At 41.3% G+C, this 14166-nt stretch overlaps 1 protein-coding gene across 9 annotated transcripts in view; it reads left to right on the top strand.

The window, feature by feature from the left end:
* rtkna (rhotekin a) overlaps positions 1–9158 on the top strand; it is a 73765-nt gene extending 64607 nt beyond the window's left edge. For 8 of the 9 annotated variants that reach the window (XM_064296563.1, XM_064296562.1, XM_064296567.1 and 5 more), the window contains 2 exons: positions 573–677; positions 5298–9158. In XM_064296563.1, the coding sequence (XP_064152633.1) occupies positions 573–677; positions 5298–5923 (731 nt within the window). In that variant the 3' untranslated portion in view covers positions 5924–9158. Of the gene's footprint in view, positions 1–572; positions 678–2375; positions 2480–5297 lie in introns of those variants that run through there. The other variant, XM_064296571.1, reaches the window with a different exon arrangement.
* Positions 9159–14166: the final 5008 nt, after the last annotated feature.

Raw genomic sequence — 14166 nt, 5'->3', positions numbered from 1 at the left:
TAAAGAAGACACATTTACAACCACGCTTCTGATTGCTGGCACGCCCTGTGTAGTGCGTATGTTACTGTGTCTGTCTACTTATGAGATGTGCACACACCCACGCATGCACGCTCACCTCATCTGTATGAGATAACATTCATTCTATCAATGTGTCATCATATTCATATTGGAAAATCTCACATGCAAGAACTGAAAATCATACAATGGAATATTCCCATTCATTTTATTACTTTTTTACTTTTTTGTGCCCACCCACTATCACCCCGCTTTGGAGGAGATAGATTAGACAGAGGACCAACTAATAATAAATAATAATTGATGTGATGGAATGCTGTGATCTACAGTATAATGTGAATGAATGCAGTGGAATATTTGGCTAGCTGAACGCAGTGAAGCTTTTAGTATGTCAGGTACACTGACGGCATCGGCACTGGCACATTCATTCAGTATTACACGTTCTCCTTTCTGCTCTGTTCTATGTCTGAACTGTGGGTTGGTAATATGCATTATAAATGAGTGTGCGTGTGTGTGTGTGTGTGTGTGAATTGACAGCTCTCTCTTCTCACCTACAGGCCAGTGGAAGCAGTGCTGTGACGACCTAATGAAAATCGATATGCCGTTGCCACGGAAGCCTGCCATCGTCATGGCGAAGCAAGGCTCCCTCTACCATGAGATGGGTAAGAACACACCTGTGCCAGGTGGATGGTGGAAGTAGATGCCAAATTCCACTTATGTGGCAACACAGGCATCGTTCACTCACAAATATTAATGTTCTACCCATAGCCTACTCTAGATTAGGTAAAATATGTAGTATTATTTAAAGTAATAATCTCAAAGATTTTAATTAAAACAAATGTCTGTTAAGTCACTATCTATCGCCGAATTAGGTAATACAATGGTGATTGAGCCTATTATTATATGAATTTATATTATTATTATTATTATAATTTATGATTAAAGAACTGGGTGTCTGTGGCGACATTCCCGGGAAAAAATCACAAGCCCCCATCAGTGGTTGGTTATTTTTTTTTGTTTATTGTGCTCACAGCAGCAGCCAGAAGCAATGGCTTCTTTATTAAGGAAGCAACGTAATTAGGACCATTCCTAAGATTTGATACTCATAGTATTATTTCAGCCTTTCTGACAAAGCAATGCCTGAATATGTTATCAGATTACTTGGCCACAGCCTTCGTAACATTACCCACTTTCCTAATCTCGTGATTGGACGAGCATTCGCGATACCTTCGAAATACATAGCCTGGTGAATCTGTGTACCCGTAGCGCAATACCAGACAATCCTTCGGCTTAATACTGCAAAGGACAAAAGTTATGTGTTAATCGTCGCCGGTGGCACATCTGAATTCACCTCGTCACAGGCACAAACAAAACAAATATTCCTAATTTCACGGTTGCCCGGAAGGAGCGTCCTCCAGAGGGCGAAGTCCCGCCGGAGCTCGCTGAGTTCCAGCTGTCACGGCGCAGCGAAGGGGCGCGACGAGCTGGAAAAGCCGGTCCCGAAAGCGCGTGGTCCCGAATGAAAGCAGCCGCCGCGTTCTCTCACGCAGCGTCTCCGTTTCTGGCTTCCAGCCCCCCGAGCTCTGTTTAACGCTTCTGCGAAATGAAGAACAGGGCGTGTGTGAAATCCAATAGCCTTTATTATTCCGCGGTTGTCAACCTTCTGAGGAAGTATGTGTGAAATTCGGAGATCGTGCAAAAGATACAAAAGGCGCACAGTCCTGCTAACCGCATGCTTTTCTCTAACAGTGGAATGTGGCAGCTGGTATGAGTCCTCCATTTTTGGCTCTCCTCCCTGAGTCATCTTTCCAGTCCTGGTGCTCAAACATCTCTCCTGGTTCTTTTATGACTGCACTGTGAATGCCTATGTTTCTCTCTGACACGCTGACTTAATCTCTCTCCGTTTCTCTTTCCCTCTTCCCTCCCTCTCTTACCCCAACTGTCATCCCTTTTTCCATCCCTCCTTCCTCTTCTCCTCTCCCTCCCTTCGCCTTTGCATTCCTCCGGGGATTATTTATGTATCTATTCATCTTGCCCTTCATTCACCACCTCTTATCAATCTCACTGCCGTTTCTGTCTCTCCTCTCATTAATCGTTCATGGTGAACAATTTGACTGCAATATCTCTGTCCTGTCTAACTTGTTCTCTGCACTTCTCAAAACATGCTCGTTTAACTGGCCATTGTCATCGCTTCACATAAATTTAAATCGACATATTGTTCGACACTTTCACCTGTTCCGGTTTCACCTCATCACATACAAAACGACCTCCAAACCTCACAAACCCCCCCCCCCCCACCTCCCACCTCCCACCTCCCACCTCCCACATCCACCCCCACCCCACAACCCCCCCACACACAGCCTCCTCCCTCCCCACCCCGTCCTGTGAGGGGCTTCTGCTCCAGGATAACGCTGTTTCGGCCGAGATCCGTGCTCTCCTCTCCTCCTATTACAACGACAGGTGAAGTAACGCCCAACAGTGCCACCCACCCTCTCTTCCTGTTCCCTCGCTTTGCAGGCCTACCTCACTTCCTGTAACCAGGCCTACTACTACTACTACTATGTTGTTAATGTCAAAAATGGTCACTCTCGGTCCTGAGCTGATGTGTGCAGCTGTTTTTGACGTAGAGCTTGCTATGCACTGCTCAGAAAGGGTGCTACATATTGGTTGAGGTCATTTTTCCACCTCTACTGTAAAGCACTTGAAGCTTAATGGGAGACACTATAAAAAGGCAATGCATAACCATCAAAGGCCTTTTATCCAAATGATCTTCACCAGAGTCACACCTGGGGGGAAGTTGTAGCTGACGAACCGACAAAAACAAAAAAAAAGCGATGGTACATTAAATTGAACTCAAACACCAAAGCAGCAACTGACTTCCCCAGCTAGAATTGCCAGAATCTGAAGGGGAAAAAATCTACAAAAATAATTCTATAAAAAATACACTTCCAGGATACACAAAACCCCTATTTCCAACGTTAAAATCTCAGCAGCCGCCTGTAGCGCAATAGAGAAATGCAGCAGATAGGACACTGTCGTCTCATGCACCCCAAGCCTGAACAAGCGTCCATTCATATGTATCCTTGTTACTGCAGCTTCTCTCTTCTCTTTTATACTGCAAAAGTGACACTTACAAAGGATGTGCTCCTTAACCAATCAGACATCAAAATAAAAAAATGGCATACTGTACATCCAATTAAAGTATCATTAAAGAAAAGAAGGGTTGATCAAGTGTCACAATGCATGCAAGCCATCATGCTTAGTTGTAGATTGGGAGAAGGATAGGACCCAGGTACACCGACCACCACAGAGGCAGAGGCAAGTAAAACCGTTTTCACTGACGCTTTTTGTCAGCAAAAAACGAAACAAACAAGGCACAGGATATGCCAGTAAAACTAGACACGGGGGAGCAGTGGTTAAGACAACCATGCGGGAGAACCTGAAGACCAAGCTCTGACCTGAAACAAAACCAGGGATTTTTTACAGGGAAATACACAGGGAAACACTCGCAGACAATTACTGAAGATGTGCAGACGTCTGCGGAATGTGAGAAGACAATTATACAATTACAAAAAAACAACTAGCTAGGACAACACACAGAACACAGGTGAGAACTAAACGCGGGAAGCAGACGATGACTGGAAACCAGGAACCTGGTCCATGACAACAGTATTGCAGTGTGCAATGGAATGGCACTGGAACTGTTTGAAGTAGAGAGAGAGAAGGACAATGAGGCTGCTAAACTCCCATATATGTACGGAGGCAGACGCAAGTAGAAGTAATTTGCAATTTTTTGTTGTGAGCATTGTTTGAGCGTTTCACCTTAGTCACCTTAGCCACAATAAGTCAAATGTAAAGGGATAGTTTATCCAAATTTCACAATTCTATAATAATTGTCTATGGGCTGTAGTTTCCATAAACTACTAATGGATTCCAGGTTCTAATTCCACTATTAGCTGCGATATAGCATAGGTGTCTACAGGTTTTAAATGGCATTGCACTTGTTTGTCCAAGGCTATTTGGAATTGTTACGTCACAAGGCTTTATAGACATATATTTAGAGTTTAAAGAGCAGTTAAACCTGGGTCTTGCAAGCCACGTCACCTTCTGTTGCGGAAAAAAACATTTCTGACTAATTCAGGGCTGTAGTGTGAAACAATTTTTGTCACACTGGAGATATTTTACAGGTGTTACAATATGTTTGGCCTCTCTTTCTTAAGACATAATTTTTTCAGGCCTCTATAGCTCTGAATATTTTCATATGGTGAAATGAAACTGATTTGCTATTTTTGCCTACGAAACCATATCACACACACACACAAACACACACTTAAAATTGGACTGTGTGTGCGTGTGAGGTGGTTCAATTATTTAATTAGAAAAGGTCCATCATTTGGACCACACCTTCCTGGGAAAAATGCAGGTCACCGAGTTCTCCCCTATTGATGTGACTGCCCCAGGAAAATGTCCTGTAAAACAATAAATCAACTAAATATGGCTGTTATGATTAATTATGTACCCTGGAGGAAACTGCAGCATGGTTCCAGTCAATGCCAGGTTTTAAGCTGGTCCAGCAGGTTTGAAGCTGGTTCTGGAGATGATCAAGCTGGCAGAAAGATGGTTGAGATAGTAGCAACCATGCTGGCAAGACCTTGTCCAGCTGGTGGGCCAGCTTGGTACAGACAACAGACCATCACCAAATTCCAGATGATATCTAGCTGGAGCCGGTTCCAGCTGGATTCCATCATATACTGGTAGTTAGAATTTCCGCCAGGGCAGTAGTGACAACATATCGATCTTGCCCTAAAAAGACTTTTAAAAAGACATCAAAATGTTACAGGGTGGAGTAGATTAAATGTTCATAGCCCTCGTGGGCAATTTGCTTTGCAGTCTGTCTCATTTAAGTTGCAAACAATGTCAGACAGTTGCAGTCACATCATCTTTTGTTTTTAGATCGAGGAAAGGAAATAAAATGGCACTGAAATTGCCACTGGTGTTTCACTAAAACGAGAGAAGCAATCAAGTTGTCGAGATGGACTTATTTCTTCATATCACAGTCGATGAACCACATTACAGTGACACATGGAATTATGGGACAGGGAACATCTAAAGTTCTGTATAATTTTGTGCCACATTTTTTATTGTAACAAGTCCAGACTGTAGTATCCTTGAACGGCTGCACTGGTTTTCATGTGTTTTTAGACACTGTCCATGTACTCTAGTGCAATAAAAAAGGTTCTTCTGTGGTTTTAACAGCTGTTGGCTTCTGCTCCTCCCCCCAGTTATTGACACCTCAGATGACATCAGCACCGTGACGGACATCCTGACTCAGCGCATGCAGGAGTTTGAGTTGAGGAGCAGGCTGGGGTCCACTCCCCCCTGGATGGCCCTGTTCGAGGAGTCCCCCAACCGTCACCACCACCATCGCCCGCCCCGCGCCCACTGCCGCACCCCGCGCAGCCCCCTCAGCCCCCGCCTGGGCCTGCTCTCCTCAGACGCCAGCCTGACGTCGGAGAGCGACAGCCCCTGCAGCGCCAGCCCCTGCTCCCGCCGCGGCTGGGGCGACACCCCCTCCCGCTTCCGCCCGCGAACTCTCTCGCTGGACGCCAAGCTCACCGGCCTGCGGGGGAGGAGGTACGGGGGGCTGCCCTGCGCCTGCCAGGCCCCGCCCTCCGTCTCCGCCTCGGTCTCCGCCTCTCCCGCCTCCACCTCCTCCTCCTCCTCCTCCCGCCCCCCCCAGAAGGGCCTGTCCTGCTCTAGCTCCACCTCCAGCAACAGCTCCAGCGAGGGCAGCAGCACCCCGGAGTCCGACGGCAGCCCCTTCTCCCGCCCCAGCCCGGCCCGCCGCAGCATGAGGAACCTGCGCGCCAAGCTAGACCCCCGAAACTGGCTGCAGAGTCAGGTATAGGCCCCCCTCTCCCTCCATCCCTACTCCAGCCCACCTTGTGCTTGACTGGAGCCTTCTGGAAAGAATGATTCTCCTGGCAGCAGATGATCCACAGCTAAAACAGGGCCCCCATGTGACACAGCCTCCTTCCCTCTGTGCGTGTTATGGACCATGGGCTGTCTCTCTCTTTCTCCCTCCTTGTTGTGGAGCCAGGCCCAGAAGGAGCATTTTAGCAGTCACCTTAATCTTTTAGTGTCTTCATCCCGAATTTCTGATCATACTGAATGTTTTACGCCGGTGTAAAATTAAAAAATCTGTGTCGTCAGAGCACAAACTAGATGAATCCTCTTCTGTATAACACGGTTATTCAAGCAGTATTAAGCTGTCAACAAGAAAGTGGTTTCAAAGTCATTAAAAAATCTGGGATTGATCCACACCCCATCCTCTGAGATACCTCCTGCATTCAATAATTTAATCAGAATTTCAGAAGGAAGAGGAACTGTCCCTCCTATGTGCAATGAACTAAAACATGGCCGACCTCCACAGTGGTGGGATTGGCTGACTCAACAGTTCACCACAGGGCCTGAGGTGTGATTAAATGACTCAACAGTTTACCACACAGCCTGAGAACCTCGTCTCATCATGGATACTTTCACAGTTTCACAGCCTTGACTCTCAAACTGTGTGCGTTCCACTGTTAAGCATGGTTTCTTTAATAAGAAAAATAGAAGAAGTGTTACAAATCGGTACCAGGGCACACACTGTGCCTGTTGAGCTCACACTGCTAATGCAAAGCTGGTATGTGCAGAATGGAACAGAGGGAACTCCTTGATTCAGAGCAATGCATCATGAACCAATGTGAAAATAAATGACTTGTGAATGTGATTTATGGGCAATGTTGTTCTGAGGCTACTGTAATTTAACAGAGTTATCAGGGCACTCCCAAATTCACACTTTGAGGTCATGTTTTTGATGCGCAAGGTCATTCCAGAAAAGAGCTGATTGGTCGAGCCTGCCCTGGTGGAAATTCTAGGTACCAGCCTAAGATAGAATCTAGCTGGAACCAGCTTCTGCTTCCACTGGAAACCATCTGGAATTTGGTGATGGCCTGGTGTCTGCACCAAGCTGACCCACCAGCTGGACAATGACGTGCCAGCATGGTTGCCATCTCAAGCATCTTGTTGCCAACTCGAGCATCTCCAAACAAGCAGGACCAGCTTCAGATAAGCTGGATCAGCTTTAAACCCGACTGGAACCAAGCTGAAATTTCCACCAGGGTGTAAGGCAACCAAATATGTACAAATATGCACCATTAACTCCAGTTCGAGGGCTGTGAGAAAAGCTGCTGTTTTACTATTTCTCACTCTTTACTCCACTGCTACACTTGTCCCGCTCCTGTCCAGCTTTCAAGAAGCAAGATGACAAACACTAAGCATTGCTTCTGTTAGTGCAAGGCTCTTTCTGCTCCTCACACAATGTATTATGTGAAATTCTAAAGCCATTTACAATCCCTGGGAATTTTCAGCTGGAAGGGGAAAGAAGATTCTAGCCTTTTAATATGATATTAAGCATTGGCACATACCAGTTGCTACTGTGGTAACCTCAAGGATGCACTATATTGAAGTTTACAGTGAATATTTATCAGCAAGATAAATAGGGAGACTAATACTGTTGCATTCTCTACTTTACCTCACAATATCATTTTAAGCAATCACACACAAAAATTAACTGTAAAATATCTGCATTATTAGTAAGCTATTATACAGCAGTAGCACATTAAACCTGAAACAATGAATGCAGTCAGGTTATTTCAGCTGTTAAGAGTTTGGACTTGGCTAGGCCCCAACAGTCTTAAAGAGAACCTGAAAAAAAACACTGAAAAAAAACATTAACAGGAGCATTGCCAATTCCTGGTGTCCACTGATTTGATTTGAAGCCCAGGCATTCTGTCGAATGAAAGTACATCAAAGTAAATGAACAACCGTGAAAACCACACCTCTGCACACCAAGGACAGTCAGCGTCCCTACAAAAAGGGAGACTCTTGAGCCATTAGGCCTGTCTCTGTTGCTCTGTAGTGTTTCTAAACTGTATAAAGCATGTGCAGCTGGTATAAAACAAATTACAATAAAAAAATGTATGACAAAAAAGTTGGATTTTGGAATCAAATTAGGGATAGATTTCATTGCAGGTTCCCTGCATGTTAATGTCATTTTCCAGTTAAGATTCCCTTAAGACACGTGCTGACCTTCACACCATGGAATCAGATATGTAAAAGCTTTCTTGGATTCCAATGATTCTGCAGGAAGGTTTTGTTCCTGTCTGGCTGTGATTCAAAGGTTATTTCCAACTATTTTCAGAACAATAGCTCAAGAATCAAGGGGAAGAAATTTGACCGATCAGGATTCAGTGCATGCAGTGTGCAAGTGCCTGGAGACTAGGACAGCCATTTTGACTTGTGTTATGAAAGAAAAATGATCCCCTTTCAAGGCAATGGGTCTCCTGACAAATGGGGATTTTTCATATTATACATTTATGAGTGGGCTTTGCATTTGTTAAACATCCCTTGGTATGTATCTCTAAGTGGTTCTTTTGCCTATTAGTTCAGATCAGATTTATTCATAGAATTTACTGAAACCAGGGAGAAGTTAAATCGCTATATAGTGTATACTATTTTAAATAAATCTATACATTAATAGTATAAACTGTAACCAGTAGTTGTATTTTTGTATTTACTGTATATACTGAAAAGCCTTGCCCCTCTCAAGAACCATTGATCAGGTATTTTAGCTTTGTCCTCAGTATTGATGAGGGAGGCAAGATCTAATGTCCCTCTCCTCTGCAGACAGTACGGTGAAGCCTAGTGTCCCATGTCTCTGCATAACAATGACTGTAAAACTAAGCCGCTGTGTCTCCGGCATCAACCAGAGCTCTGTTCACTTTACTAAAGGTAGATCTGAAATGCTTAAAAGCAACATTTGTGACTGTAAAGTTTTGTAATTTAACTTTTTTCTTCTTTTTTGAGATTAAATGTATTTTGCATTATTGATTTTTGTTATAAATATGACTATATTGATATATAATTTTAAAAGAATACCAGTCTAACTGTAAAGATGGTTACTCTTGAAATGGGAGGTCTGTGGCTGCAATCTGTCTGCATGTGCAGCTACATAGGGGGAGATGAGTGTAACAAGGAATATTTAACTCATTTTAAAGTTTGACATAAAGACAAAAATAAATACTTTATCAATTTGGAAAGTGTCTTTTGTTTTTTCTTCCATAATGCATAATGTTAGTGTACATCCTGTATATCAGAGATTCAAGAAATTATTCTGTCAATTGTTTCGTCCTGTTCATTAACACAGTGACAGTGAACAGCTCCAGGTGAGAAGCACAGTGTTGAGTATGCACATGTAAACCAGTTTGGCTCATGAAATGGCATTTAGAACGCTAATGGTTACACATCGATAGGTGGACAGTGATACCGACCTGTATTTTCTCTATGGTTTCTCTAAGTTTCTCTATGTAATAGTGATAGCGTACTATGTGTCCTGTTTATCTGATCAATGCTTGGGATTTTGCAATTCTGCTTTGCTTTTGGATAAAACATCCATAAAGTGTTTTGCTGGGCTATTTTCATGTCGCCATTGACAATTTAATTAATAATGATATAACACAGTCTTCATTTAATATAGTATTGGGATGGCAGGTATGCCATCCCGCCAAGTTACGCCTTGGCGGGGGCATGCCCCATACCTATACAGCACCGAGAGTTTGGCACTTTTCAGGGTTCCCCACAGAAATAACCACAACAGCCACAGACACTCAGCTCTTAAAAAACATTAAATTCTGTACATTCTGACCCCATTTCAACAGACAGATTTCATAAATAACTTCACATGTCCACGCAATAAAGCCCCAAACTAAGGGGATTTTGCGTTTTCTCCTTCTTCTTCTTCTTCTCTTTCTTCTTCTCTTTCTTCTTCTTATTCTTCTCATTCTTATTTTTCCTGCCACCTATCCCACTAACAACATGTCTCCCCATTGGACATTTCACTGACACCAGCCAAATCTTCACCTACACGACCCAATCCAAAACGCGCATACACACGCAAAATACCCATACCTTTTTAATCTGAAACATTCCCAGGGTAAAAAGCTAGTCCGCCTATGGCCTAGTGGGCAAGGTTACAGTCTTGGGAACACGGGGTCCTAGGTTCAAGCCCAGCTAAGAACACCTTTCTTTAAAGGAGTACAATGGTGACTTTCACACTTTCTCAATTTTATGTGCTATTTCCACAAGAGGCATTGAAGAAACACAATGAGTAAAGTATTAAATATGTCCGTTCTGTATTTTTGGAGAAATATGCGTTTTAAATTTATCGTCCTATTTTCAACCGGTTGAGAAAGTTCTCAACTTGGTGCCTCACGAACACAGTAACCACTCCCCTTTTCATGTCCCGGAAACCCATGGATAACTCGAGACCCATAGTTTGCGCCGCTGGCTTATGGGCAAGACAATGCAAATATTTAACTAACGTTAGGTTCACTTAAATTAGAGTGCCCTTTAAGGACTATTAGATTATTTCTGGTTACATTCATTTAGCTAGCTAAATTCAATTCTGGATATATAAGTACAATTCCCGAATATATGGGGGTTTCTTCAACTAGGAGCACTTTTGTCCTTGTGAACTTATTAAAAAAAACTTGTTCAAATCACACTTACCACAGTCTCATAAGTTTATCTAATTTGTCTAGTTTTAAGGTCCAAGAGAGGACGCGCTGCCATCACAAGATAATTTGGTCATTTTTGACATTTTGTCCGACCCGTAATGAACAAATGTCATTTCCACCACTAAATATATGACTATTATTTAAAAATAGTATGACATATGTCACCCCATAATAATATATGACTATTTTCATAACTAGTTTTGCCAGTTGATACCTTTTTACAATTATTATACATTTGCAAATTAAATTTATTAAATGTCACAAGGACCAAACGCCTTAACGTACATCCACCACAATCTGAAATATAATGTTGGCTTGGGTAGATACTGTTTTGAAATAAATAAATTGTATTATTGCATTAAGTAGAGTATGATCTCCAAAATTGTGGAGAAATGTTTAATGTATGGTTGTAACTTTTTGAATATTTTCAAAACATGTGTGCAGTGATGGAAATGACAGGGTGCTGTGGAAATGACATTGTGTTGCGGAAATGACAATTAATGAACACAAATGTAGAAAATATTAAATTGAAAACAGTAGAAACATTTATTTGAAACATTTTTGTTGAACTGTCGTGAGACAAAACTGCTTTTACAATGCAAAATAATGGCAAGGCAAAAATGTACATCAAAGCAATGATACATCAAAATTACATCAAATAATTGTGAGAGTTGGATGTATATTTTAAAAATATGAATTGGTCTCTTAGATGAACAGTTGTGTATGAGTTACTGTATAGAACTTTAACAACACCCAGTGGAAATGTACCTCATACTTTCAATGCATAGTGTGCGTAAAATGTGTGTGTGTGTGTGTGTATGTGTGTGTGTGTGTGCATGTATCCCAGTCTTCCATTATGCAGAAGATGATTCAAAATGATAGTACATCTTTGGACTTAAGCATTCTGAGCACTCTAGTCTGGCCCATTATAAACAGTTGTGTGGCTGCACATAATGTGTGTGCGTGTGCGTGTATGTACGTGCGGCACATGTGTGTGTGAATGTCTGAATGTGATTAAAGGCCAAATCTAATCAAGGGTTTGACAAATTTCTTTCCAGACTGACACTGGTGCCGTTTGGTCACTGGTACAGGCTCAGGGATAAGTCCTATTACTTTCACGGATTGATACCAGATGATGTCATCTCTCTCTGGCCAATAGAATCAATTGTTACCTATAGACCAATTGTTACCTATGCGGCTCATTGTTTTAACAAGAGCACCGCTGTAACCATCAATATCTTGAATGATGCCCAGGTACACATCTCCGTCATAATTGACGGCACACCACTGACCTATAAGCCCCTCGTGTAAGTCCGGAATGTCCTGCAGACCTAAATTGTGGGATGTGTTAGGATGTGATGTGCTGGTTGAGGGGCAATCTTCCTCCCATCCTGAAACATTGCGGTTTCTGGATTTAATTAATATATAAACATAGTATTACACATATCTATTTTTACAATCCATATTTGTGCCTTATCAACATAGATAGCTCGGGTTTATGTGTTAACACAATGCCTTTCTCATTTCCACCACACTCTTGTCTTTTCCACCACAGAGGGAAGTGTGGTGGAAATGACTGTGGTGGAAATGACATTTCTACAGTATTTTGTGAAAAACTTCAAGGTAGCTTGACATATTAGCTTTGATTTGATAGCTAGCATATGATGCATGCAAAATACACTTATTTAAAATCTATCCTCTTACAAACTTCCATGAAGGTACAGCATGTTTGGAAATGACATACAATAAAAATATTGTCTGTTCAAGCAATATTTACCTTGATTTTTCTTCAATAGCTGTACATGAAAATGCACATCTCCTCCATATCAGACATGTGCTCCGTTGCCACTGTCTAGTTCCTTAACAACCACCTACACAATCTCTCATACAGACTTTTTAAAGGGAAATTACATTGCTGTGGTGGAAATGATGGTGATACTGTGAGACAACTATATTTTGTGTAAAAAATAATATTGACAACTCTCTCACATTAAATACTAAAATGTTTTTTTATTATTTGAGTATTACTTTGTTCAGGAACATTAAATGTTTTAATATAAATTATATTTTTACACTTTATTTTCATTGTTTAATTTTAAAAGTCTGGGTGTGGGACAAGGGCAAAACAGTGATATTGAAGCCTATAAGGGTGTTAAAAAGTAAGAAAAAATCATAATGGACACATGGTAAAAAGTTTCTAAGATGGTTTTATTGTTAATTTAACAAAGAGAGAGGGAATTGTACAAAATTATATGTATTTTTAAAAATATGACCAAAGGACATGAAAGTGCTTGTAGTCTAAGAATCACCCATAAGTACAATTCCCGAATATATAAATTCAATTTCCGAATATATAACTTCAATTCTGAATATATAAATTAAATTCTGGATATATAAGTACAATTCCCGAATATATTTACAATTCTGAATATATAAATTCAATTTCTGGATATATAAATTCAATTCTGGATATATAAGTACAATTCCCGAATATATAAATTCAATTTCCGAATATATAACTTCAATTCTGAATATATAAATTACAATTCCGAATATATATATAACTCGGTTTATAATCAGGCATATCACAAGACAGCCGTTTTTACTTTTTGAATTATTTCTTTTTTTTTCTTCATGGGCTACTGAGTGACAAAAACAAGTTTAACATTAGCATCAGTAAAATTTGACAGTACAATCAAGGATAAGCAAACAAAAACGTTAAATAATTAAAATTTTAATGAGGCAATAATTCGGACTTCATTAAGGGGTCCTTATTTTCTTGGTATTAGGACCTTTCAAGTAGGGGCACCAAATTTCACAGGGAATGGCCCAAAGACTAGAAAGAAATATCTTAACAGCGAGAGTTCATAGAAACCCTTGCTGCAGCATGCGACAGAATGCGTGTTATGGCTCAATGGCAAGCTCCAGCGCACACCAAACTACGGAGGAAGAAGTCTGCACGCTATTCGCCGAGGCTCTCAACCAGGCGAACGGTTTGGAGAAGTTCTCAGGTTGTAAAACAGGAGCAGGGAAACGTTCGCCTGGTTGAGAGCCTCGGCGAAATAGCATGCAGACCTCTTCCTCCGTAGTTTGGTGTGCGCTGGAACTTGGAATGTCATAAAATCAGTTAGCGAGCTATATGTTATGTTATGATTAGCAAATTACGTTTTAGCCAGCTAGCTTGTTAGCAAGCACATATTTGGATATTCAATGTTGAACTGCAGATGCACGTTTATTTGTAGTTGTTAATTGTATACAAATGATGACGGACATCGGACAAGCCTACTTAAGATATATCAGTGATTTAAAATGTGTGGTATTTTATCAGCGATGAAAACAAACAGCCCCTTAATATTTGACACAAAGTTTGCATGACATTGTAATATGGTAAGATTACAAAACACAGGGCCAAGTGACTTGAAAGAATTGAGGAAATATTGGGTAGGATTGCTTTGGAATACATGTTATTAAATTTCGGCGAGGCAAGATAGCCTATATTGTTAGTAGTACCGTAACTTGGCGTCATTTTGAT

The sequence above is a fragment of the Anguilla rostrata genome, chromosome 10 (genome assembly GCF_018555375.3).
Source record: "Anguilla rostrata isolate EN2019 chromosome 10, ASM1855537v3, whole genome shotgun sequence".
NCBI classification, from domain to species: Eukaryota; Metazoa; Chordata; class Actinopteri; order Anguilliformes; family Anguillidae; genus Anguilla; species Anguilla rostrata.
Note: the sequence above shows the minus strand (reverse complement) of the source record. Positions and strands in the feature narration are given on the sequence as shown.